The sequence below is a fragment of the Syzygium oleosum genome, unplaced genomic scaffold, assembly GCF_021117445.2.
Source record: "Syzygium oleosum isolate NSW1041296 unplaced genomic scaffold, Sole_v2.1 Sole_v2.23, whole genome shotgun sequence".
Taxonomy (NCBI): Eukaryota; Viridiplantae; Streptophyta; class Magnoliopsida; order Myrtales; family Myrtaceae; genus Syzygium; species Syzygium oleosum.
In genome coordinates, this window is record NW_026607507.1 from 2,808,257 (window position 1) to 2,835,524 (window position 27,268).

General features: G+C 40.2%; 4 protein-coding genes across 10 annotated transcripts; 2 read left to right on the plus strand and 2 right to left on the minus strand.

Moving 5' to 3' along the window:
• Positions 1–3,119: 3,119 nt before the first annotated feature.
• LOC115682819 (protein trichome birefringence-like 38) lies at positions 3,120–6,238 on the minus strand. The gene is made up of 5 exons (XM_030607170.2): positions 5,927–6,238; positions 5,544–5,715; positions 4,319–4,494; positions 3,707–3,865; positions 3,120–3,420 (listed from the first exon to the last, which is right to left on the minus strand). The coding sequence occupies exons 1-5, from the start codon at positions 6,217–6,219 to the stop codon at positions 3,120–3,122; spliced, it is 1,101 nt and encodes a 366-aa protein (XP_030463030.2). The 5' UTR covers positions 6,220–6,238.
• Positions 6,239–8,192: 1,954 nt separating this feature from the next.
• On the minus strand, positions 8,193–11,910 carry LOC115682820 (small heat shock protein, chloroplastic). Of its 3 annotated transcripts, none has more exons than XM_056321467.1 (6): positions 11,770–11,910; positions 10,328–10,443; positions 9,987–10,230; positions 9,279–9,393; positions 8,955–9,113; positions 8,193–8,510 (listed from the first exon to the last, which is right to left on the minus strand). In XM_056321467.1, exons 1-6 carry the CDS (start codon positions 11,858–11,860, stop codon positions 8,474–8,476), a joined length of 762 nt encoding a protein of 253 aa, XP_056177442.1. In that variant the 5' UTR covers positions 11,861–11,910; the 3' UTR covers positions 8,193–8,473. The 3 variants fall into 3 exon arrangements, with proteins under 3 accessions (XP_056177442.1, XP_030463032.1, XP_030463031.1); XM_030607172.2 differs by having other exon boundaries at positions 9,987–10,227; positions 10,328–10,441; positions 11,765–11,907; XM_030607171.2 differs by having other exon boundaries at positions 10,328–10,441; positions 11,765–11,907.
• A 1,356-nt stretch (positions 11,911–13,266) lies between these two features.
• On the plus strand, positions 13,267–16,139 carry LOC115682807 (heat stress transcription factor A-4b-like). Its single transcript, XM_030607145.2, has 2 exons — positions 13,267–14,091; positions 14,814–16,139. Exons 1-2 carry the CDS (start codon positions 13,876–13,878, stop codon positions 15,912–15,914), a joined length of 1,317 nt encoding a protein of 438 aa, XP_030463005.1. The 5' UTR covers positions 13,267–13,875; the 3' UTR covers positions 15,915–16,139.
• Positions 16,140–17,182: 1,043 nt separating this feature from the next.
• LOC115682707 (probable sugar phosphate/phosphate translocator At1g06470) lies at positions 17,183–25,928 on the plus strand. 5 transcript variants are annotated; one of them, XM_056321642.1, is made up of 13 exons: positions 17,183–17,419; positions 17,960–18,790; positions 18,896–19,065; positions 19,423–19,508; positions 19,656–19,705; positions 20,680–20,747; positions 20,962–21,062; positions 21,190–21,202; positions 21,722–21,906; positions 22,103–22,189; positions 23,045–23,139; positions 24,216–24,374; positions 24,817–25,150. In XM_056321642.1, exons 2-12 carry the CDS (start codon positions 18,258–18,260, stop codon positions 24,331–24,333), a joined length of 1,506 nt encoding a protein of 501 aa, XP_056177617.1. In that variant the 5' UTR covers positions 17,183–17,419; positions 17,960–18,257; the 3' UTR covers positions 24,334–24,374; positions 24,817–25,150. The 5 variants fall into 5 exon arrangements, with proteins under 5 accessions (XP_056177617.1, XP_056177613.1, XP_056177614.1 ...); XM_056321638.1 differs by lacking the exon at positions 24,817–25,150 and adding an exon at positions 25,397–25,928 and having other exon boundaries at positions 17,184–17,419; XM_056321640.1 differs by lacking the exons at positions 17,183–17,419; positions 24,817–25,150 and adding exons at positions 17,445–17,606; positions 25,397–25,928.
• Positions 25,929–27,268: the final 1,340 nt, after the last annotated feature.

Here is a 27,268-nt window from a genome sequence, read left to right on the forward strand (position 1 = left end):
AAATCTTGGAATGGGATTTCTCTATGGGATGAGCATTTGTATTGACCTAAAGTGGATCGATCCTTAATACTATCCCTGTGCTCTTCGACAGATGACGAGCGACCAACTGCGCTGCTAAATGGAGTATTGAAGTTTAGAGCTGAGCAATGCATTGATGAGTGATTCCACAGTCAAAGTCCACGCCTGATGAAGGACTCTTAAATTCTTATGCATGATTCATTAAGTACTCTGTGGGTCCTCCACATAATGATTTTTTTTCCTCATACATAAAGAAAAGTAACGCAAAATGTCACCTTACATATCCTCCAATAACCACGCGTTTTGGAGCAGTACATGCACCAGCTGCATTGAGAGCGAAAGGTTGGAGAGAGTTCATATACTTTTCTCCTTCCCTGTTGTTCTTGTCTTCTCTTGTTTTGTTTACTGCTGAAGTTGCGAACCTGTGAAACCGGGAGAGACTGTCTTACCCTTTTTCACGATCCTCGAAAACAATTAAGAGGGAAAGAGCGGTGAAGGATTAAAGAGCCATAACGCGTGATGCGCTGATTTAGTGAAGATTGGAGTGCCATACTTGGTTCATTCGCTATGCGGTGTCTTGGGAGGTGCATGACAAAACCTCGTCAAATAACACAACGTTGCTATTTAACGACTCCCGAGCTTAAGGGTCGCGTTATAGCGAGGATATGACACGACATTACACAACTCACGATCCATCCACTTGATTAAACGATCCACAAGAACAATCATTCACCAGAATGACATAAAGAGAAAGATAATCATGTGGATGCATGGATCCAATAAGAGGAAAAACCAGAGGACGAGCTCTAAGAACGTGTGGGGACGCATGGAAAGTAATTAAAGAGGCGGCTTGGTGCACTTGGAAAACGCGTGGGTTTAGGTAGAAGTCTTCCTCATGCAGACAAAATTGGATGGTCCATCTTTCTGTCTGAATCTTTTTTGATGATGGTGATAATGTTTTCTTCCCCCAGAGTACGAGACAGAGAGAGAGAGGAACCTTCCATGCATGCTCCTGCCAAGTTGTCTTTTAGACACACACAGACACACAAATCATTCACTTGCAAGCTGGCATTCAAACGTATCTGGTCCAAGAAAATCTGAACCCAAGTAGATTAGTCTCGGCTAGTGGCCAGTCATTTCACTAGCATGATATGATTGTTGTGTAGAAAGCAAGATAAATCATAAAAGAGGAAGTGTTTTTGTTCCCTTTTTCACAGTATGCATGTCAATCTCATATCCATTGAGAAATTAATCTCCTCTTTTGGTTCCATACATGATGATCTAACTTAATCTGAATAGGTCCTTAAAAGACTTGAGGAAAGGCAGAAAAAAAAGGAGTTTCCCTGTAAGTTCTCTCCGTATGTTTTTCTCTATTGGAAAGAAAAAGATTAGGAAGGAACTGAGAGGACCTACAGGTGGAGAAGGTAAACTCCACGTCAGTTTCGGTTGGTTACCGCTGAATTAGTACTTATAGTAGTTTCTCGCGCCTGGGGTGATGTAGAGGAGCTTCGGCTCTTGCTTGATTGGCATATGCTTCGTACAGTGTCTTGCAACCGACTCGCCAATCAAGTGCCCCTGGTTGCAAGACACTATAGGTTGCTTAGTGTCTGTACGTAAATATCAGTGGCTGATTATTCTCTATCTTATGTCTATCTTACTAGCATGACTCAAGGATTCCGTCTAGTATTGATGAACTTTTGGTTGCCGTAAGAAGGGGATAATGTCATCTTCATCCTTTTGGTGGAGGAGACTATTTTTATTGAAAAAATTATTCAAAAAGTCTTAAACTTTTTATAGGGTGGCCAATTTAGTCCTCAATCTTTCAATTGTGTAGGTCTTAAACCTTTTGACGATTTGTCAATGTAGTTCTTTCGGCCAATTATCAAAAAATAGATTTAGGATTGAAGTGACAATTTTCGAAAGGCTTAGGATTAAATTGATACGACCGAAAGGTTGAGGACTAAATTGGCAAATCTTCAAAAGGTTTAATACTGAATTAGCACATTTGAAATGTTTAGGACTGAATCGGTAGTCGTACAATAGGTTTAGCACTTTTTGGACAATTATCTCTACTTCTATTACAACCACGTATTTAAGCGATGTGGGATTATAGTTAACAATATGCATGGTCCCTAGACCTCTAAAAGAAATGCTCATTGTCCCGACTATGAATGGTACCCGACAATTGAATTCGTAGAAAGGAAGTCGATTTCCCCAAAAATATTTCCATTACCAATGAATCTATGTCGTTCTTGGTATAGTGTATTTTTGTCCAGTATTACATTATTGGGGGTGTCCAAGATACGTATGTTTCTTCGTCACAGAAGGTAATTGAAACAAGAAGTAAAAATTCCCAAGAAGCGATGCTAAAGTCTAAGATTTTAATTGGAAATGCATGTTCTTGCGTCATATTCTTTTTCTTTTGGTCCAAATGTTCTGCTTCATATTCACTATGATGAAACATGTTTAAAATCAAACGTGTGCCGTACCATGAGACAATGCAACTTCACGTGAGTTGGTTTGACTGGTGTGGCGCTCTAACTTTGGTCATCGTGGAATTTTTTTGTCGGTAGAATATGTCATCTGTCACGGTGATAAATTATTACGCTAATATATTCTTTCTAATAAGTACATTGATTCTTCTAGCAAAAAAAAATAAAAAAAGGGTGTGTCGATTTATTGAAATTATTTGTGCCGAACTGTTATTAGGCACTCAAAAGTGCAAAATGGGAAAAGGGTGACGCTATTTTCACTCTGTACGATTCATTAAAGAGATAACTATATCGTTAGAGTTAAACATCACACGTCGCACTTCAATGAGCTTCCGATTCTCTACTCAAATATGAGATCACCTCTACCATTTATATCTAGTGGGGTTTCTCTTTTACAATTCAATTTTGTATCGCCAACCGTTGGTACTTTCCAAGTCTCGTTTTGAATATATGTAAATCCAATCTCGATAGATGTGACCCGCATCTATAACAATTCAAGAAAACAAATCTAATCGTCGAAAGTTGTTAAGAAACGATCAAATAGACTATGTTGCTTCTTTATGAATCATTCTAAAAGAACGGGCGAAAATCATCCACTGAGCGACTGAATTAATTTTGAATGAGAAATGCATACAGAAGCAAGTTCCAAGTATCAGGGACCCCGGGGAGACACCAGTGGCTGCAATCTATGACTTTGGGTCCTCCATACCCAAAACCACCTATATGCCCGTCTTTCCTTAATGCCGAGAGCATCGTGATGTTGAGCAACTGGACCGGCCTCGACATTCTGCGCAGCACCTTCTCCACGACGGCCTCCGCTGGGTTCGTACCTCCCGAGTAGCTCGACCCGTGTAGCGGCTGGGTCTGCGCTCGACAATCCTTCGCTCTCGAGTCCCCCCACTCTCTCGAACTGTCACATATCAACATCAACAGTCATTAATCCAAAGCATGACTACCTAGCTAGGTTTGACAAGCCGGAAGTTTCGACAGGGCTTCCTGATGAACTTTTAGCCGATCAGCCTCAATATGCTGCTGTCATCTAATTTCCTTTTATGGCAGAGCATATCTTGATCTACCGATGGAAGATGTTATGACACTTATGAATATGAATTGGTGCTGGATGTTTCCCTTACATTCGCTCTAACAATGCAACACGTATGAAATCAATCGGGGGCTTCATAAATGCACGAACTTACTCGGTGTGAGCTGGCGAGACACCTTGGAAGAAGACTTTGGTGGCCTTGGGATCTACATTCAAGCCTACCCATTTCGCCCATGTAGTCAACCCCTTCTCGAAAGCCACGAACCGATTCATGTCCGTATAAATACCATTCTCGTCTTGAACAAAATCCCATCTGTCACATCAAGGAGACCATATGATTAGTGCAACTTTCAATGGGCTAAAGCATGCTCAAATCAAACAATGTCCAATGCAATCAACTGAACTTTAAGATAATGACACAAATGGTCTCTAAACGTGAATCTTAAAATTTTAATTTATTTAATATGATCCATGAACTTTTAATACATATTTAAACTAGTCCTTAAATTATATGAAAATATTTAATGTTGCCCCTTAATTTAAATTAATGGAATGACAATATTAAACGTTTTCATATAGTTCAGAGGCTGGTTTGAACATGTATCAAAAGTACTAGGACCATATTGAACAAATTAAAAGTTCAGGGACCACATTGCACGATGGACCAGAGTTCATGGACCATCCATATCATTTTCCTTTGGACTTTCGAAACTCGATTTAGGAATCATATCTGTCTTGTCACTGAGAATACTGATGGAAGGCTTACATTTGTTGACTCCCCTTGTGGGTCCACCAGTGCCACGTGTTGAAGACCAATACGTCCATCCCTCTCCACAAGCTCCCGCCACTGATCGAGTTCAGTTCTAAGACCCACCCGTTTTTCTCCTTCGCAACGTCCACTAAGAATGCACTCCGGTGCAGTATGACGGAGACGTTGTACGCCTGCATAACCATGTTGTGGTTATAAAGAATGTAAGAGATTGCCTCGTAATTGGAATTTGTGTCATGCTTTTATGACCGTGAATCTTGGGATATATGCTCGCTTTTACAGTTCCAAGTGCAACGAATTAATGACCACGTGAATATATTTCGTGCAGGACACAGACCGGTGGCAATCCTATTAATGATCGAATTTCGTATTATGAGAACTCTGTCAACCAAGCCAATCTGATTCTCTTGGATAACATGTCCCACGACATGTCTAAGAGTTTTACTGATGTGAACTACATTGAATGAGATTGAAAAAAATAGGAGTTGGTCTAATAAGGTGAGATATAAATGTTATTAATTTGTCTAATATGAGACTGATAAGTGTGGGCCGAGTAAAGTCCAGCTTGTAATGAGAGGGCCTATGGCTGAAACTCTATGAATAGTGCTTAAGTCTCTTCTCCAACCTTGATGCACAAATAACCGCACATAGAAACAATTATGGAATGAAACTAGTGAAAGACGATAAGAATAATGGATTTCAAGTCATGTGCACAAATCCTTATTCCTCGATTACCGTGTTCTAGTTTTTTACTATAGAGATCTCGGGGTGCCGTTTTTCGTGGCTTACAATGTGGTGATAACATTACTTAACTCCACATACTAGCGAAATTGCTGCCAAGAAACCCTAGCTTGACTCCTCATTAATGCAAGTATCAATCGATTGACAAGGACAGACCAAGTAGGCATCCAAGGAGTTCTAGCTGAAATAAATCTCCGTCACATGGCTTTGTAACGTAGGAAAAGATGAGTGTGGCAATATTGCAAATGACCAGAGACAAGACCTTCACTAGATGTCATGAGGACGAGGAGATAATGAGTGTATTAACACCACCGCGAAACACTATTTTGTAAGCTAGACATGAAAAACGGAGGAATGAGATTGTTAAGACATGACGAACCAAGAATAGCGAGGCCGGCACAAGTTCAATGTAAGGATCTCCAAAGTGGAATGATCGAGCAAAAGTAAAGAGATGACCGCGAAAGAGGGGTTTTCTGATTACCGGGAATGTTAGAGTGGAGAGATCTGCCGTTCTAGAGAAGGCGTATTTTGCCTTGGGGACATAGGCATGAAGCATGCACGTAAGCGACTGCCATTGATTCAGGCTGATCGAGTCCCCTACAAACATGATGCGCTTCCCTCTGAACTTCTTCAAGAACTTTCTCCCACTAAACCTGCATCAAAACCATGAACTTTAATTCAGACCAAACAAATCATGTTTCCAGACTAATATATTCCGTCATCGTTTATTGCTAATTGAAGGGCTAATCTGAGAACTCGATGCAACTGGGTATATATCATATAAATACCGGAAAATTCGGACAAAAGAGCGAGGAGATTTACGAAATGAAACCAGCATTGTTGATGATTAATGAGAATATATACCTAGGCAAGTTGCAGGAAGAAGGTTGCCATCTGTACTTGAGGTAGGACAGGTCGGGTCGGCCGTTCTTCTGGCAATCGAACGCCCGCTCGAGGAAAGGGCAGTCGGACGAATTGTAAAGAGGATAAGAGGAATCATACACCCACCTCCCTTGGAACACATCACACCCTGTCTTCTGATCTTTCTTACTCTCCACATTGTCATGAACATCAGCATCTTCACCCTGCACTCCCTGCAGTACGAAGATGAGCAGAGCCCAAGTTATACGAAACGAAGCTTCCATGCATGCATGCATTGAACAGTGTCCTCGTGCAGGTCCCAGAAGCCACAAGTGCAAGAGAAGAAGACAAGTGAATGGCCAGAATTGAAAGAGAAAGAGGAAGTTATATAGGAGAAGAGACGTGTGTTTCTACTGTTGTGAGATGGAGTGGAGATTTACTGAACAGATTATACAGATTTTTAGGTGGACATTTGAATAATATTAGTCGCATTCAACAGTGTCACCAGCACGAGTTTTGTCATATATCATCAATTTATTATCATTTTTTTTTCTTTAAGCTGTCGGTGCGCTTAACAAAAACCTACTCGTGACCACGTTGTAGTCATTCATGGCTGCTAATTGACTGTCTTTCTTAAAATCCCCTAAAAAGGACAGTTCGTCCTTAGATCGTGCTTAAGCAAGTTTTAAGAAGGGAATCTGACGCTGAAGATGAAGGCGGGAAGCAACCGCAATCCCAATAAGATCATTTATTACCAGAGTCTTAAACAAGTTTTGTTGTCTCCTTTGCCAATAATTATGAATAATTATGAGACGGTCGCTACTCCCTCTGGACAGTAAATAGAATCTCAGATCTGAGGGCGAATTTCGCTCACCAGGAAGATATAAAGAAACCGTACCGTGATGAAGTTTCATACTTTAATTGAAATCATCAAAAATCTCAAATCAGTACATATATATCACATTTATCTCAAATTAATTTTCGTATCACAAAAAAATTCAAGCTGTTATACTCGTGTCGCATTTATCCCATACTAATTTTTGTGTAAAAAAAATTCTAAACCGGTACACACATGTCATATGTGTCACAAAAAATTAGAAATTTTAGTAGGTTTTTCTAACTTGAGAGAGCTCCTACAGCAAAATTAGCAAATTTTCCAATATAAGATTTTGGTGATTTGAGATTTTTTTGTGAGATGAAAAATTAGTTTAGAGTAAATGTGGCACTAGTGTACCAATTCGGGATTTTCAATGATACAAAAATTAGTTTGGGATAAATATGACATAGTAGTTTTTTGTGACATGAAAATCAGTTTGGAGTTAATGTGGCACAAGTAAACCAGTTTGAGAATTTTGGTAGAAAAATTATAAAAAAAGTCCTAAACATATTGTAGTTGTGCCAATTTGGTCATAAACCTTTCGATTATGCCAATTCAATTATAAACTTTTGAAAAATTGCCAATTTAGTCAATCTGGCCAATTTTGTAGGAAATTGTTAAGGCGAATGCCAACCGTTCTACGGGGCACGTCCGATACTGACATGGACAATTTTTGCAATTTTTTTATCATTTTTATTTTCATTCTTTTTCTTTTTCCACCTTCCTCCACTTGTCATCAACACTTGCCGACCCTCGCCTATGGCTTGTCGCGAGCCATCCCCGATGCCCAGCAACCACCTGTAAGAAAAACTATTTCTCTTCCACCGTGTCCAAAATGCTTACAATAGAACGAATTCTACGGAAGAGAGAAGTCGAAGTATAAGGCGATGACGCTTTTAATGAAAGAGAGAGATTCAAACTGACTCCATGATCCGAACATGCCAAATTATTTTTTCTTCTTTGGGCCATGTGGGTAACACAGAAGGGCCATAACATTAGGTAGGGGATCTTTCTCCGTACTTCCTCGTGTTTATGTTGATTTGGTTTTAAGCAACCAAATGGACAATGCTCACTTGGGTGTTTGGAGTATTTCATAAGGAATAATGCCTTGTGCTTGAAGAAATCTTATAAAAGCTCCCTTTATCGAGTCACACAGTAAACCCATGTTCCTCGTTCATGCCAAATTACCTAGGATCTGGGTTTCTCCATGAACTAATTCAATAATCAAAGTGAAGCAGGGTATCAGCGTACGTAGCACGCTCTTTAGGTGTTTTTTGTGCATTTGCTTTTTGTACCTGTTTGGTTCCTGACTCCTGAAAACCAAATCTTCTGTATATGGACCACCTAATGGTAAAGAAGAAGAAAGCAAGGGAGGAAGAAACACCAGAGACAGGGAGGATAACCTGTGTATATCGAGCACTTGATTGGAATTATAGGGAGATAGCTCATGTATCGTACATTTTGAAGTAATTAGGCATTTAACAGCAACAGAATGACGCGGTGATACAAGAAGCTTACAGAGTGCTAGCAAATTTTCTATTATATACTCGAAGAGCATGTGTAGAAGGTTGTCCAATATTGGCAACTCAGTATTGATAATGACGATATTGGCTACTCCGTATTGATAATGACGTAGTCATTTACTCTTCTAGATGCTGCTCTCTGGCTGTTTCTCAAAGCTTAGGAACAATGATCTGTAGAAATCCCTCCCTGCACCAAACCACCACAACCCATTAGATGATTGTTCTCCCAATGTATAAGAAATGTGAGATTGAGCATTCTCAATACAGAAAGAGATGAAGCAGATGTGAATAAACATGCTCAGTGAGTTTATGTCCAGGTATAAATGCCTAATGAAGCCGAACTAGCAGCCGAGAAAAGCACAAGTTGTTGACATGAACTGAGTGGCTGAATGCAGTTTATGCCAGGTGCAAAGGATCAAAAAATGATATCCAACTAATGCAGCAATTACATGTTCCTATGATCAAATCTTGATTCATACTTCAGGGTCACATGTACAACTACATTGAAGTGCGTTAGACTACCTCTCTCTGGTATGAGTAAAACTATTCTTTGACCTCTATACTCTTCATACTTTACCCTCAGAGAAGTGCAAGCATGAAATCACAACGAATGGTTGAGAATATAACTTACACAAACTCTGCTGAGACACTATCCTTGTTTACATTGGTGGGAAGCGGCCACGTGATCTGGTAGGGTCCTTGTGTGATCTCTCTCTTGTGATACGACATAATCGAGTCATTTGAAAAGCCAGATACTTTCCAAGCCTGACGCATTCCCGTCACAGTCAATCTGTTTGATCAAAACAGTTATTACTTATTGGGACTCAAAATTCTGTATGCCTATTAAATATCTCATTCGTCTATCTGCAACAGACTTGGCCTTATCTTGCTCTAGCAAACAGGACAAAAGTTAAGTTCTACTCGTGCTTCATGAAACGGGAAAATACTATCTTACTTTTGGTCACTGACTTCCACTCTGATATCCTTGCTGCTAACTCCAGGAACTTCCACAGTCAGAACATAATTGCGTTCTGATTCTACCACATCCATTCGTGGGGACCATTTAGCCCCTACATCAGTTAGAAAGAGAAGAAAGGTTATGCATATCCAATTCAAGAGCGAAAAAGCAAATTCTCCTATTTAAAGCCCATTTTTCTTGCTTCTAAATAACAGCATAGCTGATATTTAGCTGATAATAGCATAACTCCATTCACGACCAAAAAAAAAAAAATAACTGCATAGAATTTCATTAGATTCGAACCCATAGCTGATGATAGAACTAGAATAGATATTTTATGTTTCCTATATGGAGCTTATTGTTCAAACTATTATTACATATGTTGTGCGGCAACTTTTTGCATTCAGTTTTTTTCCAACTATGGCTTGAGTTTTGAAGATATAAATGAACGACATCTGGCACAACTAGAGAAATCTTTTCCTCGTCAATGGTAGCGATTTCTCTGTGAATGGGAACCTGTCCCAACAAAAAGCCGATTGTCATCTCCCCAGTTGATTTGCTCAAAGGATGCAGCGCAAGAGCAAGGGCCATTAGACAATTAATGAGCATCATTTAGTGCATACTGAATATCACGATGTTTTTATCTCCACCTCAACAAAAGGAAGAAAAAGTTAAGGAACAGTTATGGGTAGACACTCAACTAACCCCTGGAATTTGGAGGATGGACTTTCTTCTTCAAATTGGATTGCTTTTGTCTACTCATTCTTCTGTCTGGCTGAGCAAACCTAGGTGCTGGTTCCGCTGCAGTTAAGTTGCAACACTGTGCTGTAGGTTGTACTAAGCCAAAATTTGGCAGTTTTTGTCCAGTTCTTGAAGGCCTAGAAAATAATGGAGCCTCAAAAGCGTTGCTAGAGCCCTGACAAGTGCCAGGCTGAGTTGGTCTCACCTGCTGTTATTATTCCAATAGAAACAAAATTAGTAATTGGAATGCAAACATATATAAGTTCTGGGAAAGTGATGCGGGCAGTTTAAGCGGGCGAAGATACCTGATTTATTGAGGCCTGCCTCATGAAACTACCTTGCGAACTAGACCCTTGCCTTGCAAAATGCATTCTGTTGTCACATCTCCGGATCACAGAGTTTAAACTAGCACTGCAGTTCTGTGAAGAGAAAACGGATTGAACATCTTGAACAAAGAGAGAAAAGAGATCTTTTGAAACAACCTTACCCAAAACAGGAAACTAAAAGTAGAACTATAAAAACAATATATGTTTTTTTCGGTTTAGCATGCAGATATTAGTTCAATGCTTCTGAGATTAACTTCGAATTATGAGAGTATCGACTCAGCCTTTACATAGCAGAAGACTGTTGGTTAAATTATATTACAAGCGTTACTAATGTTAATAACTTACAGGGACTACAGGAGATAAGGTAAATAGTTATAGGAGAAGATGAAAGTAGCTCCAGTTTCATGGGATCCCCAGCACTACGTCTTCTCATGTAAAACTACATACTTGTCAAAGTTTTCTATTATATGCTTCTGTTTAGGATAAAAATAGCAACAAGCAAAGAAACTCTTATGATCAATTCACATTCATGACACCATAGACAAGTCGGTTGCGTCGTCTCAATTGTATAAGAGATCAAATGACCTAGAAACTTATCCCTATACAACTGAAAGTTCTACTGCATGGACCCAAATTGAAGAAGGCGATTGTTCCGTTACTCCTAATTTACTAAACTAAAATTGTGGCTCCAGCACCACCAATCAACATAAATGTCACTGTATCAATGATTTTGTCAGGTAGCATAGTTGGGCTCTTCTACAATCGAACTGTTCCACTAAACTGGTGAATCAAGATAATGGATCACAGCCTTATGATTGAAAACGATTCAAGTTCTTGCACGTTCAGGCATTTTGTGTTGGGATTTCGACAGACTGCGCCATGATTACAACGGGTCGTGATTGCAGAATGGGCATCTCGAGGGATCATAGGATCACCCAAGCTAGACAAAGAAACTTCCACGTTTTTCAATTCCCTCCCATGTTGTGTATTCAATTTTCTTAAAAGTAAAAATTTCTCCTCGAATGCCAACGACAGAGCAGCCACCTCCTTAATCTCTGGAAGCTCCATAAGTAAACAACGCACATCGACATAATTAAATACAACTTAAGAATTCGTCTTGGTCTATCAGCCTGTGAGTATTCTATGATGCCCGTGAGCCGCGCGTCCAATTTAACGCGGCAAATGCAACATGTGATCTTTGGCGATGCCAATTCCTTAATTCTTTACGCCTAAACTATCGGAACACGCCATCGTCAGGATTCACATGCGCCACAATTCCGATTACTTAAGCCCACGAAAAAGATTTGATAAAAGATTCGAGCTTTGCCTCAACGTGCCAACCAAGTTCCCTTCTTTTCTTATCAAATTAATTATTCTCAACAGCCCGAATGTAGGAGAATCGATTGCAGCTCTCACCAGAGGCACGACGTGGGCGGCGGCGGAGATCTCTTCGCCGGCGACGAAGTGGCCGGCGATCGTGCTGATCCTGCGCCTCGCGACTTGACCCTCCATTCCTCTCTCGCGCGCGCCTCAACGAAAGCCGGCAACTTTCCGAGCCGCGGGAGCTCAGGAATCTCGATCGCTTGCGATGACGATGACGAAGGCGACGACGGCGATCTTTGATAAAAAAGGGAGACGCTGTGGAGTGAGCTCCACATATTTTGCTCATGGCGGGGCGGGGGGAGGATGGGTGGGTGGGACCCATGGAGATGCAGATATCTGAGGAGCAGCAGAGATTTTCTCGAGAAAATATCAGTGCCAATGCGAAGCGGAGCAGATAAAACTTTCTCGTCCACGTGGCGGAAAAGCGGGCGCCTTCCTGTCCACGTGGGATTTGTCGGGACTCGTCCAGAAATTTTGTGGGGACTCGTCGGAAAAATTATTAGCACCCATGTTCGATTTGGGAAAAATCTAGATATTTCTCTTTCAAAAATCACCATATGTAAAGACTGAAGAGCGTGTTTATGTCCGTTTAATTTCTGCACTCCCGCCTTACACGTGCCGTCATGTCGTTTTAACGTGCATGCGCAATCCATCGTTCCCTCTTTCGCGACACGCCGAAAAGTCAAAAGTTTGATTTTCTAGAAGGCACGGTCCGAACAGAATTTTCAATCTACAATCGTTGCAACCCGTGCGAATCGAAGAGCTGAGTGGTCGAGGATTTCTTAAAGTATGACTTAAGAGCGTGAACGCATGGTCGATCCAACGTGAATTGTTCAAATTAAACGTAAACCGAGGAAGTTCACCGAGTCAACACGCCATCCTTGCACGATTAGAAACAAAAAACCAGAAGGGGGCTCACCTTTTACATGAAGAAAGACAGAGAAACAAATTAAAGTTCGAAGCTTTTAATCCTCGTGCCCTTCCTAACCCCGTTGAGCTTCTTAGGCCTTGACAAAATTACATCACGCAAGACAACACTAAACATTGAACAACAGGTACTTATTAAGCAACAAATATACTTAATTACTATTTTTTTTTCCTGTTTTTGCTTTCCCGTGCGCTTGACTTAAATTTCTAACTCCGTCGCCATCGAGCTGCCTTTATCCCGCCGCCGGTGTGGAAAATTCCACGACCGCGTCGGGCCCCCCCCCCCCTCGACCTCGACGGTCCATCGGCTCCGCCTCCACAGAACAATAGGAGAAAAAAATAAAAAAATATAATTAATTAATGAATGGTGTCAGGACATGCTCTGGCTTCGTTCGGAGGGCGGAGAACAAAGACCGGTCAAAGATCCCCAAAATTCCACGCGAAGAACAACGATATTCAAACCGGTCAGCCAATGCACGCCAAAAAGCCTTGCGCCCTTTGGGCCATAAAAGTCAAACCTCCTTCCTTCCCTTGCTTGCTCTGACTCCTTCTCTCCTTCTCTCTTTCTTCGACCCACCAGCAAAAAAAGTTTTCCAAGTTTCAAACTTTGAACAACTTTGCTTAACAGATCCTCTTCCCCTTTTGCTCTCTCTGTGTCTCCACCTCTCTGTCTCCAAGTTCACGATCGGTCCCGTCCGCGAGCGCCCTTTAAGCTTGGCCTGCCTCGAGGATATTGCGTACCGTTCGTGTTCTTTTCCGAGGATTCTTGATTGGGTCGTTCGCGAGTCAATCTTGTCGGAATTTGGACCCGGGAAGTTGGTTTCGTGCCATTTCCGTTGCTGTTGCCCACCTCGACGCGGTTTGTCCCGATCGTTTTCGATCTGAATCCGATCCGAGGTGGTTGGTTTCCGGTCCGGCGATCCGGCTTCCGGGTGCGGGAACTTTTGCGAATTCGGATTCGAGTTTCTCGCGATCTTGGCGATCCGATTCGATTCGGGGAGCTTGTCCTGTTTCCTGTGCTCTGAAGTTTTAGCTTCCTTCGCTTCTGAATTCGATTCTTGATCTCCCCACGATATCGAATTCTTGAGAATTCAGCTGACTTCTCGTGTTCAGAGTTCGAAATCTTCGGGATTCGGGGCGCTTGATAGGAAATTCGTTGGCTTCGAGCTCTTGGGGTTTGCGCTTTGGATGTTAAGTTGGTAGAGAGTCGATCAACGATGGATGGTTCGCAAGGAAAATCAAATGCTCCCGCTCCATTTCTGGTCAAGACCTACGAGATGGTCGATGATCCTCAGACGGAGTTCCTGGTGTCCTGGAGTGAGAGTGGATGCAGCTTCGTGGTGTGGAACCCGCCCGAGTTCTCCAGGGAATTGCTCCCCAAGTACTTCAAGCACAACAACTTCTCGAGCTTCGTGAGGCAGCTCAATACTTATGTAAGATTCGATTCCGAACCCCCCGAGTTCCTGGTTCTTTTTCGTTCCGCAATGTTCTTCACTTGGTTCGATGTTTGCATATGTTCCTGCTTATCTTCTTAGAGTGGCTGACTGAATTCTCTATGTGCTTATCTTCTTAGAGTGGCTGACTGAATTCTCTATGTTTGTGAACAAAAACTAAAGACCTCTCCAAAAGTCAAAAGATAGCACCTGGTGTACTAGAGATTCTCGGTTTCACATTTTATGCTGAATCAAGTTATGATTTGCTGGTTAGAGGTTCTCCATCCATCTCCAGTATTTACATACTTTCGGATCGATTGATTCTTGGCCACGGGAATGAGGAGTGCTCGATCTGGTCTCTGAGTGCTTTCAACAAGTCTCCAGATTTTGGTAAATTGAAACCTGTGGTTGTCAGTGGTTTCCTTTGAACTTTTTTTCTTGGTTGGAGATGCAGTCGAAAGGATGAAACTAAAATTTGATGGGAATTCTTCTACCACTCTTTGGTTGCCGTGACCTGAATAATGCCTTTCTGGGTTGATAGATTGCAGGTCTTTGTTTCCCTTTGCCCTCTCGTCTTGCTGTTGGCTGTACTCTCATCATTTCTGTTATTGTTTGTGGGTTGTCTTAATGCCGGAGCACGCTAATTTGGCAAGATGGTTGATTTATGCACGTACGTGAATTTCCTAGTCTGATTCTTTGATTTTGATTTGTTTCTTGAACAGGGTTTTAGAAAGATAGATCCTGATCAGTGGGAGTTTGCAAATGAAGAATTCATAAGAGGGGAGAAACACCTTCTGATTAATATCTACCGACGCAAACCAATCCATAGCCATTCAGGGCAGAGTGTTCGATTGACTGATACGGAAAAACAGGCGTATGAGGAGGAAATCAGGAGACTGCAGCACGAGAAGAGTTTGCTTCAGTCGGAGCTTCAAAGATATCAGGGACAGAATCCGGATGTCGATTTCCAAATACAGCTACTACGTAAGCAATTCCAAAGCATGGAACAAAAACAGACGCAGTTGATGGCATTTTTGGCTAAATTAATGCAAAAACCGGTATTTGCTTCTCTTCTTACACAACAGTTGGATATCCCTAACAAAAAGAGAAGGTTGCCGGAACTGGATCATTTACATGACTCGGATGACATGAACGAGCGAGAGAGTTTGAAGTTCCACAATAAAAATCCCTCTGGAGTTCCCTTTTCTCTAATAGATATGGACTCCGTTGAGAAATTGGAGCAGTCTTTGCACCTTTTGGAAAATCTCCTTCAAGGAGTTGATAATACAATAGGCGTGGACCATCACGACTTTGGTGCATTATCATTGCCTTCGCCGGCTGGTTTCACCGGGAGAAAAGAATCTTCGGACGATTCTGACGGGCATATCCACCTTTGGTCACCTGGGTCACCTCCATCTTCGAAAGACATCGCATCGTCACCGGAGCTAGCACTGGGTACAGATCACGTCGAAAGCCCGGAGACATCATCAGTGTGTCTCAACATGGACATTAGCCTCAAATCATCGGTGATTGACGTGAACGTGGAGCCACCCTGCATCCACGACGTGGATAACTTGAAAGAACAGATCCTCGAGAAAATGCCCGGCGCACCGACCGCCGTCAACGATGTGTTCTGGGAGCAGTTCCTCACCGAAGCCCCTTGCCCGACCGACTCTCAGGAAGTGCAGTCCGAAAGGAGAGAAGGGAATGGAAGCAGGAGTCCTATGGAGCCAGCTAATCGCGGGAAGTTCTGGTTGAACTCGCATTACGGAAACGACTTCACAAAGCATGTCGGGAGCCTTGCTTCAGAAGGAAGAAGTTGATATTTTTGATGCTTTAGGAACACCATAGTTTTTTACACCTTTTTTCACCTGCATAGGATGTTGGGTCATTCATTTTCCTTGGTGGTTGTCCACATACACGATCCCTCTGTGTCTTTCCATTGATATTACAGTATCTGCTCCTAGGTATTAGTTAAGAGATGTATTCGAACGAACTGATGTATTCTACCTGTCCTAACTAATGATCATGTCGCACGTTTTACACTACCCAAGATCATGAAAAGGGCTTAGTGTTGAGAGATTTGATAATGCATTTGTCGCTAGGAAACGCAACGATTCTGCAATCCCGCAACAGTACTCTTGAACGTGGCCCTTGTTCGACAAGGGTGGCATACATTTCTGTCCGGCCACTGGGAGTGTCGCCGCGCGAGTCCTTCACGCGGTTCAATTAATACGTAGGAACATGTGGCGAGCATGCGCCAAACTTCGTTTGGAGTTGGATATGCATTTCAAAGATGGGTGCCAAATTTTGATTGCCACATAGAAGAGAAATTGCAATTAGATCATTTTTTCCGATATATAACAGTTAGATTCGACATGATGAATCATTTGATTAAGAAGAAATGGATGAGAAATAAGACGTAAGACGCTATCAAACTTTTTTGAAAAAAGGGTTAATATCACGAAAATCTCCAAACTGATACACCTGCGATAAATTTATTCCAAACTAATTTTTTGACCACCCAAACCTCCAATCTCGTACACTTGTGATAAGTTTACCCTTCGTTAATTTCCGTTAAATTTTACTATCAAATTGCTGAATTAGATGACACGTGGCAGTTAACGAGCGTACCAGTTTTGGGTTTTACCCTCTCTCCGTTTGTCATGGTTTGTGATTTTTCGTGGTATTAATTCAATTTAACGAAAATTAACGGAAGGTAAATTTATCACAAATTTATCAGTTTATGGTTTTTAGTGATCAAAAAAGTTAATTTGAAGCAAATTTATCGTAAATGTACTAATTTGATATTTTTGGTGGTATTAATGATAAAAAAAATGTTTAATTATGTCAGAAAAACAAATGATGTACAATTTGATGTGTTGTCGCCATGACCGGTGGCTCTCCATTGAAAATCAGCACTGAACATAAATTTCTTTTTTTTTTTATTTCCGGAGTAAAAATCGAGGAAGGCCCATTTTTTTTACATAATATTCATTGAATATAATTAGACATAAAGGTAGATAAATCAAAAGGGTAAAAAAAGATAAAAAGGGAAGAATGTTTCTTCAGATCTACGATTAGACCAACGAACGAAGGCGATGGCGCAACAGCAACAGACAACTGCACCAAAAAACCGAAACACCCCGAAATTTCTCAGCGCGAATAGAAGGAGACGCCGAAAGACCGAAGTGCTCCGCACGCCATTCCCGTCTGGAAAATTTCGCCGGCTCGGCGGCTCCACGCACCAGAAGAGCATCTCCATCTGATTCGCGAAGCCTCTCGATCTCAGATCTCTCCGCCGCGCGTTGACGGCGGCACCGTCAAGGTCAGCGTCGATCCCACGCCTCTCCTCCCTCCTCCTCCTCTCGCGCATTTCGATCGTCGCGATTCAATGGCGGTAGCTCCGGCAGGCCGTGGTGGTTCTGCCGACATTGCATCGTCGTGTTTAGCTCGAGCTTGTTCATGGCGATCGGTTGTTCCCTACGCTCGGAGCGTGTAGAAATCATTCGTCGGTACTTTTGTTTTTTTTCGGATTTCGTTCGTTCGGCGTCTTCTCGCGTGAATAGGCGATTCTTTGCCTATGGAGAATTGTCGCGGGGAAGAATGTCAAATCGATCTGTTTTTTTTTTTTTTTGCCTGATTAAATCGAATCCAGACTGCTGTCTTAGCTTGATTCTGATTACCAGAGATGCGCCGGAGAGGTTGAAGCGTTCCAGTTCATTGTTTGGTTTAATGTCCTGAGCTCGATTTTGCTTCCAATACCTGGATTGTTGATGACAGCGAAGGAAATTGTCTTGAATGTATTTTTGGTTGTTGAATGGTTAAACTTGTTCTCATGTGTGTTACATATGTTCTCTAGAAGCAGGGAAGGTCGCTCGGATCAACTTTTCCGGACATTTGGAAATTGGCTGTGGCAGAAAAGTTCAAACTCTTATCTAAGTATCTGTTGCTGGTTAGGGTGAAGTACGGCAGGCACCGTTTACTTCTTCCGAGTTTCGTTGGCTTACAGACCAAATCGGCTACTTTTTGAATGAGAGACTGTGTGTCTCGTAGTTTTGCTGCTGGACCCGTATAGTTTGCTGTCTTGTTAGATGTGAATCAAATGAAGCTGATATCGGCAATATCCTGTAGTGTTAATGGCTCAAGTCTAGTGAAGGAAGGAGATGTTAGGCAGTGATTTGGTTGCAGAAGAGGTTGAACACACTGTTAGAAGCTGCACTCAAAGTGGAAGCCAGGCCGTTAGTCTACGGCGAGAGCCTTCTTTCTCACGATGGTGCAATGAGGATGCTGGAGTTCTTTTGAATATCCAGAAAGAAAACTCTGATGAATCGATCGAAGAGCCTGATTTTGAATTGCCGTTTCTCCAGCAGAACGAGCAGGGAAATGGATTTCTAGGCCACAGTAGATATCAGTATAGTAAGTTCCAGATGGATACTGTGCATATGAATGGAAGCAGTGTGGACAATCCTTCTATACATGGAGAAGGAAGTGAATCTGAGAAGTATTCTTCCCTAAATATTGAAAATGGATCCGTTAGTGAGAGAAATCTCTCAAATGTTGGTGCAGATGGCCTTAGTTCTATTAGTGGTCATGAAGTATCTGCACCAAATTCCGAGAGTTCTATCTCTGCTGCTAATGTGCTGAAGACATTGTTTTTCATACTTGTATGGTACACTTTCAGCACCCTTTTGACCCTGTAAGTCTCTCCATTTTCTAGTCAATCTCGAGAAATACCCGTTTCCCTTATTTAAGTGGCATGTTAACATACTCGTTCATTGTATTCCCCCCATGATGTGCGTAGGTACAACAAAACTCTACTAGGAGATGACATGGGAAAGTTCCCCGCTCCCATGTTGATGAATACTATCCACTTCACTATGCAAGCCGTTTTATCAAAGGGCATCACTTGGTTTTGGTCTCATAAATATCAAACTAAGGTTACAATGTCATGGACAGACTACTTTGTCAGAGGTAAGCTAACGGACTATTAATTCTTTTTTTTTTCCCATAAAAGGTCGCCCTGGTTTTGCATTATAATGGAATCTCTTTTAGATACTTGATGTCTTAAAAATGTGTCCAAGTTACAGTGGTGTTTAGCATGGATACCGTGATGCATGTCCAATTTAAAAGCTTACATTTTTGGCTTCAGAAATATATCATCAGGGCCTCTTTGCTGAAATAAATGCGACCAATTTGATTCTTTAGTTCTCCTAGGGTTGGTTTTGTTCACAATCACTGGATATTTACATTTCTTCCTGCAGTACTTTAAAAAATTAGTTAATTAACTTTCTATCAACTAATGCGACAGATGGAATTTGCCTTTCACAGTTGTACCGACTGCCCTTGCAACGGCCATGGATGTGAACCTCAGCAACGAATCCCTTGTTTTCATCTCTGTTACATTTGCAACAATGGTTGGTTGTTATCCTTTGTATGTTAGAGATACTTGCTCATGCTTTCTTAGTTTGCTTGATTCTATGTTTCATAGGCTCATTTATAGTTCTATTAATTATCTCTTGCTACTCGGTCAACTTCAACTCTGTTTTTTTTTCCTTTTGCAGTGTAAATCAGCAGCTCCTATATTTCTTTTATTGTTTGCTTTTGCTTTCAGGTGAATTTCTCTTCTTAACCTTTACCACATCAAAATTTCTGCAACTTCTGTTATTTTGCTAGGATGTTATAGGACTAGCATTACCATCCTGCCCAAAGAGTCATTATGATTTATATGGCCCATAATTGTGTCTCACACTCCTTTAAGATCTCTAATTATATTGGAATTTCTTGTTTCAGAATAAATGTTTAGTATCTATTCTCTGTTTTAGTAGTCATCTAGTTGAATGTCTGTTTCGGTCTGGTAAATTTTTCATTGTTGTATGTGTATACCAAGTATTGATATTCTTCTCCTGGCTCTCTTTTCATTCCTTCAATATCTGTTGGGAGTGGGATGGAATCCTCTATACTTAAGAGTTAATTTTTTGTGTTTGACCAAGTCGTCTTGGACAGCAACATCCTCACAGAGTCATGATATCCCCTGTTAGCTAGGTTGTGCAGTGATGGCTGATTTAATCCTGCTCCTTGATATTAGAACAAAGAAGGATCAATTTTTTTGCATAGTATAGCAGAGTTTCATTATATATGCATTTGCTCATACCATTCCAAATCCCTCTCCTTTGTCCTTTATCCATGTCCTAGTGAAATCTCCTTCATTCCCTGTTCTATCTCGATGTTATGTTTAAAGGTTGGAGTCTCCCAGCATTAAACTCTTGGGTATAATCACTGTCATTCTCTGTTCTATCTCAATCTATACTTAAGAGCTAATTTTGCGTTTGACCAAGTCGTCTTGGACAGCAACATCCTCACAGAGTCATGATAACCCCTGTTAGCTAGGTTGTGCAGTGATGGCTGATTTAATCCTGCTCCTTGATATTAGAACAAAGAAGGATCAATTTGTTTTGCATAGAATAGCAGAGTTTCATTATTTATGCATTTGCTCATGCCATTCCAAATCCCCTCTCCTTTATCCTTTATCCATGTCCTAGTGAAATCTCCTTCATTCCCTGTTCTATCTTAATGTTATGTTTAAAGGTTGGAGTCTCCCAGCATTAAACTCTTGGGTATAATCACTGTCATCTCTGTTGGAATCTTATTAGCAGGTATGTAGTGGACTTTTATTTTGTTTGTTCTATTTATTTATGGATTATGCCTTGCCAGTATTTTACATAAAAGGGCCAGATGCAGTAATCTTTTTGAGTTACTGCAGGAAGTTTCTAAAATATATGAGTCAAGATGTCTTGGCCTTAATATTTTTTCTGGGATGTCATGAATTTTCCTTTTTTTCCTTGGCTTTTTTTATTTTACGCTCCGCAGTTGCAAAGGAGACTGCATTTGAATTCTGGGGTTTCATTTTTGTTATGCTTGCTGCTGTTATGTCTGGATTTCGCTGGTGCATGACTCAAATACTGCTTCAGGTACGACATACATTGTGCTTCTTTCCTCTCTTCTAGCAAAGATACACCAGTTGCTTGGACTAACTTTATTTCTGTTTTGAAAAAAATGAAAAAATCGTTGCATCCTGATGCCATTATTGATCTGAAGAAAGAGGCGTATGGTAAGTGTTTCTTTTCTTTCTTTCGCAGTAGTAGAACAACATCAATGGCCTACAGCTCCTATGCAATGTTATCTGTTTGTTGAGTGCATAAGTTTTTTTTTCGTGATGAAAATACTGATCCATTCATCTCCGTAAAAGTAAAATGTTTCATACACAATGACGGGTGAAATGCAGAACATAATGTTAATAGTTGTACAAGAACATTAGATATTGATGTGGAGAGTTCTATCTGGACAGTGTTAAAGTTTCTTGAAAGCTTGGTCTTATTGAATTGTTTTTGTGGATTTTTGGCATTTGTTCGATGACATAGGAGTTCTAAATCGGAGTTTGTTCTGCTACATAGATAGTAGTTTCTGCTGTACAGCTTCTATAAAGAAAGAAGTGAAAATTACTATTTGAGCCAGCTTATCTAAAAGAATTTACTTAAGCTTGCCATTTAATCAAGGTTATACTTTATGTCTTTGGAATTCATTGCAAATTATAGATAATGATGCACACACCTCTTGACTTTTGTTTCAGGTTTAAAAGATCCACTGACCTTGATGAGCTACATAGCTCCAGTGATGGCGCTAGCAACTGCTTTTCTTTCCCTTTTGTTGGATCCATGGGACGAATTTAAAAATAATAATTATTTCAATAATTCACGTCATCTCACACGAAGTTGCTTATTGATGCTTCTGGGTGGAACACTGGCCTTCTTCATGGTAGGTACATTGTGTACATGGTGGAACTTGTTTCATTTTCAAGCTGGTGTGTTATTTTTATATATGTATATGAACACCATTTTCTGGTTTGTAATATCATAGTTGAGTTGCTAATTGCTGCTACTATATAGGCTTTTTTGCTAGTTGTTACTGTTTTAGAGGTTTTACATGTCTTCACATTGTCCTTTCGTTGCAGGTTTTAACTGAGTACATTCTTGTCTCAGTGACAAGTGCTGTCACGGTTACGATTGCTGGTGTTGTCAAGGAAGCTGTTACCATTCTGGTATGGACTTCTCTCTGGGTCATTCTTACTAGTTTATATGGACATGTATCTTCAGAACTATGTGCTAAAATTTTCTGTAAAGGTTCCACTGTTTTCTGCAAAAGCCCATTGTCATCCAGAGAGAACTTAATTCTACAGTAAAATGTCCATTAATGAAAAAGAACATGAAAAATTTCCTTAACTCTTGTTATCTTCTCCTGTTTATTCAATACTGAAATACTAACTGGGTTTTTAGCTAGCTATGTGGGAAGTACTGACCACACTGAAGTACTTTATCCAATAAAGATTATGTGAGTTATGTCTGGAGTGGCCTTCCATGATGTCAGCTACGAGACAATTATTTATGTCCAACTTGTTAGTTAATTGGTGGCTAGGCTTTTTGGGTCCTGTAGAATAATGCTACTAACTCCGTTTGTTTTGCGGAAATCGATGATTTGGAAAACATTTTCCTAAAATCGATCGCTTGTATCGCTTGAAATAATTAGTCATCAAGAGTTATTTGCATTATTGACAACAATTTATGTCTTGATATTTTTGTGGATGAACAAGTGACTATTTTTAAGAAAATGTTTTCCAAATCATTCATATTCTGCGAAATAAATGGAGCCTGTGTATCTTGTTTCTTCGTCACTCACACGCTTACATTGTCGTTGTCAGATGTGCAGTGCTAGCAATGACACTTTACATAACAATAACAGTGCCTTGGGTTGTTGAGTTGTACTTTGCGTTGAATTTACCTATGAGTGGACTAGCTTGCGTTTTTTATTATTTTTTTGTTGCATGTTATTATTAAGTAAACCCTAGTCATGTGGAGTTGCAAAGTCATTTTATTTCATACTCTATGATGTTTTTCAGGTTGCGGTGTTCTATTTCCATGATGAGTTTACCTGGTTAAAGGGACTTGGTCTCTTGATAATTATGGTCGGCGTCAGTTTATTCAATTGGTACAAGTAAGTTCATGGTAGATGCAGTTGTATGTGTTCTTTCAAAATTTTCTTTTCTTCATGCATGATAAGTAAACCATGTAGTTATATTTGGCACTTCTTCGCTATCAGTTCAAATTTTTGGCTTTAATGCTTTGTCACTCGTAATGAATATACACAGATGACTAGGATATGCATTTCTTGCTCTTCAATTATTTTGATGTTCATTTTCCTCAACAGTGTAGAGTTTTTCTTCTGGGGTGCACATTTTACTATATTAATTTCATGTGAACTAAGAAAAAATTAATGATGAAACGTCGGTGCCGATTTGTTTAACAGACAGTAATAACATACCAAAGTTTCAAACTAATTTTGGATAATCGCCAAAAGACCCAAAACAGGATATTTTACTTTGAGAGCTCAGTTTTTTACCTGCCAAAAGTAGGTGGAGGAACAGAATAAGCTTATCTTTTCTTGTTGCGAGAAATTTGAATACGCTCTTATGTCTATAATTCCTTGTTGCGAGACCTACTATGGCCTGACCATGCAAGGCGTGCAATGTTACTTAAATGAGTCATAATATAATATCATATAATAGCTAGGAGAACCATGTTTGATATCAACCATGCAATGATGCAAATTATTAGAACTTGCATAAAAAAGTCCACAAATCTGTACTTTGCTTATTGTAACTTTGAGATACTCTAAGGCCAAAATAGTGTCAAAGAGGCACAAGTCATTTGAATTCTCTTTAGGGTTCTGGCTTGCCTTTTCTGTCAGTTTTTAGCTTGTTTAGGCAAACTAGGGGACTACTTAGTCCATTGGCAGAAGCAATCTAGAATTACACAGGTACAACGCTTTCTGTGCTAGTTCATCACTAGGTTTTTACTTAGCTCTTACATGTCTTTCTTCAATGTGATGGTAAATTGAGTTTATTCTGTGAAAGTTTTTCTCCTGATGAGGTTTTGCCTCTGTTGATTGACTGTTATGATTTTTAGTCCCTCGTCTTTTTGTACGATTTATTAGCTAAATCACCTGTTTAGTTCCTTGTTTCCAGTGTGGTGTTAAGCACTAATTATCTTCTTTGTTCATTGATTCTGCAGATATCAAAAGCTACAAAAAGGGCATCGTGCAGATGATCATTCGGGATCACCTGCAACAAATGCTTCGGCAAAATATGTTATTCTTGAGGAGATGGATGATCAAGCTGATGAAACTTGATTGCTGCAGGAATATGATCTAATACTCTTGATACGGCTCAAGTAAGTTTATCCCCACCATAGCTGTTGATACCTCATGTCTGTTGCACTTAATAAAATCTGTGGAGCTGTGCTTTGATGTCATGCTTACAAATCTTGCCTGCAAATGCATGACGATGCATAGCAATTACATATTTTTCAGAAAGCATCTTTTATGTAAGTCTTCCATATCTGTATCGATGTCGACCAGAAGTCTGTCAAAGTTTGTGAAAGTCCTTCATTGGACCCAAAGGTCTGTTAAGGTGAAAGTATGTAGCCTTACCATTGCATTGCAAATATTCTGTGTCTTAAACTTTTTGCCTTAAAGTTACAGTGAAACATCCTAACCGTTGTACCAAAGCTTAGCCACATTCAGGAATGAATATTGAAATTTCCCCTCAATAGAAAGGATAGAAGTATTTGTTGATCCTTTTTGAACATGACGAGAGGGGTCAATGCTTGCCAGGAAAACAACGCAAGAGGGTCCTCGACGACAAATTTCTTGGTGATGCCACTTTCTTAGGACCCACCACGAGTATCTTGAGAATACCTTGAGGGGAATGTGCTATGACCTGGCGCCTAACTTACAATTAATCTAACAGTTGGAGTCAGCATGCGCGGAAATAATGTCGAGTAGGGCTGTACCTTGATCACTTGAACTTAAACTCCCATTTTGCTCAATTATTTGGGAATTAGACTAACATAATGATTAAGCAAGGCAGTCATCTTAGTTGTCATGAAAATGCAGTAAAAAAGAGAGGGAATAGCTTTTTCAATTTTGAACTTTAAGACTCGCTTTAACTCGTGCTGAATTTAAAGACAACATATTAGTCAGATGGATGAGAGAGAGAGAGAGAGAGAGAGATATATGCTTCACGTTTGACGTAACAAATAACTCATTGATTTTTACCAAAACTTCGTAATGGTGATATCATCTCTAATGATTCCTTACTTGCCATGGCTTTATTGTTTTCAAGCAACCACTGAGCCACCAACTAGTTTAATTTGCTTGGGAACGCTTGTTGACCTGTACCTTTTTCATTCAGGTCAGCTTCTTGAAGCTTGTGAAATTGTCTCATCACTTCTGGTGTTGAGTTTGGTTTCTCCACAACGGTCATTTTAATATGCAAGGCCCTGTCTGTTTTTGATATGAAGATATGCATTTCGGGATGTCAGTAAGACTTAGGCTGCGCATCCTTGTGGTTTGATTGCCTGCAGTCAATTAAAAGGCAATGCTCTTTTCTTGAGCATCTGTCAGAGGTTTCCCATAAGGCAGATTTTGTCTCTACGCATCAAGACTGCTAAGCGGCAAACCTTTATTTCTTGAGATATAATTCCAAATTGGATAGCCTTTTTGCCCTAGATGTTAAGCATGTAGACGACCATTGTATACTAGAATTATTCCGAGCATTCTGCCTTTTGATTTTCTCTGTTTATTTTACTATTCCATCTAATTTGGTCCCACCGTGGGATTGTTATGGCTGTAACATGTGAACCAAATTCCGTGGCATGTACAGTGGAAGCCGGTTCTTTGTTTAACCAGTTTCGTTCTTTTGATAGCACGTTCTTTTTCCTTGATCTAATGATGTAAAATCGTTCCTGCTTGTGAAGCAAATTGTCTTTGATGCTTTGCCTCGACCCAGGTTTTCACTCTATTTTAGGTCAAAACCAATGTATATCGTCACTGAGAGCGGTTGTTGTCAATCCAAAAGGAGTTGTGATATTTCACACTTTGGTTAGTGGTTGCCATTTGAAATGCGAAAGCGACAAGAAATAAGATGGATGTTAGTGGAATTGAACTATGTTGTTGCGAGGCATAAAATCCAACCAAAGCGTGTTATTCTTTACGCTCTCACATTCTTTTAATCATTGAAGCTCGCTCAAGCGAGTAGAGGCGCAAGGATTGAAACTGACAACTGGAAATGTGCGCACAGAGATGTTAATGGATAGTTATAAATACTGGAAAGAACCTGTTCTTCTGGAGTTCGAGCACGTCCCCTTCTTGACTTGATAACTATTTGCACACATGAAATTGATTCGTATTTCCATGTCGATCTGAGTAACTGAAGCGCTGGGGATACTGAAAATTATCAGCGAAAGACACGAGGAAAATTCTGCTAACTCCATGTCTCTATAAAGAGAGAAGTTATAGAATTATTTTGTCCTTTGAATTGATACTATATAGCGCAAACTGGAGGTTGCCATCGTTCTTGGGAATTAGTGTATAGGCACTTGGTATTAATTTCTGTGGAATCAATTATTCTTCACTAGAAGCCGACATGAAGTTAATAGGCATGAATGTCCTATGCTGACTGGATTTATGAGGGGACATTACCAAAAAAAAAAATCCTAAATCTATTGCATTTGTGCAATTCAGTACTAAAATTTTCAATTTTATCAATTTAGTCCCAAACTTTTTGATAATATGCCAATTGAGTCCATCCCGCTAAGAGTGATGGTCCGAGCCTCAACCAACTGTGATCAAGGGCCATGAGCCCTCGCCCAGCTTTGAGCAAGGGCCGTGAGCCCTCGCCCAGCTCCCTCGCTGGGCCTCTGACGGCCTCAACAATAAAAAAAAAAAAAAGAAAAGTAAAGGAAAAAAGAAATAAGAAAAGAAAAAAATTAATAAAAAAGTTTAGAAAAATTCAAAAAGTTCAAAATTTTCCACGCCTGTACCATGTAGGACGGCTGGCGTCCACGTCATCAATTTACGGCCAAAATTGGCCGGATAGACTCAATTGATAAATTATCAAAAGGTTTAGGACTAAATTGGTCAAATTGAAAAGTTTACGATTGAATTGGCGCAAGTACAATAAGTTTATAACTTCTTTGGTAATTTTCCTGATTCACAAAGTTGCATTCTTTGTCTTATGCAGTTATTTTATCGGATGATGACTGAAAATTTTCCCAAGAAAATG

Excerpts from the sequence above, each read along its gene's own strand:
- LOC115682819 (XM_030607170.2), bottom strand. The coding sequence starts at position 6,219 with ATGCATGCATGCATGGAAGCTTCGTTTCGTATAACTTGGGCTCTGCTC. Across the intron at positions 4,495-5,543 it reads TCTCCACTCTAACATTCCCG|GCGTACAACGTCTCCGTCAT; the intron begins GTAATCAGAAAA and ends ATGGTTATGCAG. Across the intron at positions 3,421-3,706 it reads GTCTCGCCAGCTCACACCGA|TTCGAGAGAGTGGGGGGACT; the intron begins GTAAGTTCGTGC and ends GATATGTGACAG.
- LOC115682820 (XM_030607171.2), bottom strand. The coding sequence starts at position 11,860 with ATGGAGGGTCAAGTCGCGAGGCGCAGGATCAGCACGATCGCCGGCCAC. Across the intron at positions 10,442-11,764 it reads CCGCCCACGTCGTGCCTCTG|AACTGCAGTGCTAGTTTAAA; the intron begins GTGAGAGCTGCA and ends TTCTCTTCACAG. Across the intron at positions 8,511-8,954 it reads AGTGTCTCAGCAGAGTTTGT|GGAGGGATTTCTACAGATCA; the intron begins GTAAGTTATATT and ends GGTTTGGTGCAG.
- LOC115682807 (XM_030607145.2), top strand. The coding sequence starts at position 13,876 with ATGGATGGTTCGCAAGGAAAATCAAATGCTCCCGCTCCATTTCTGGTC. Across the intron at positions 14,092-14,813 it reads TGAGGCAGCTCAATACTTAT|GGTTTTAGAAAGATAGATCC; the intron begins GTAAGATTCGAT and ends TTTCTTGAACAG.
- LOC115682707 (XM_056321642.1), top strand. The coding sequence starts at position 18,258 with ATGTTAGGCAGTGATTTGGTTGCAGAAGAGGTTGAACACACTGTTAGA. Across the intron at positions 19,509-19,655 it reads CTGTTACATTTGCAACAATG|TGTAAATCAGCAGCTCCTAT; the intron begins GTTGGTTGTTAT and ends TTCCTTTTGCAG. Across the intron at positions 22,190-23,044 it reads AGGAAGCTGTTACCATTCTG|GTTGCGGTGTTCTATTTCCA; the intron begins GTATGGACTTCT and ends GATGTTTTTCAG.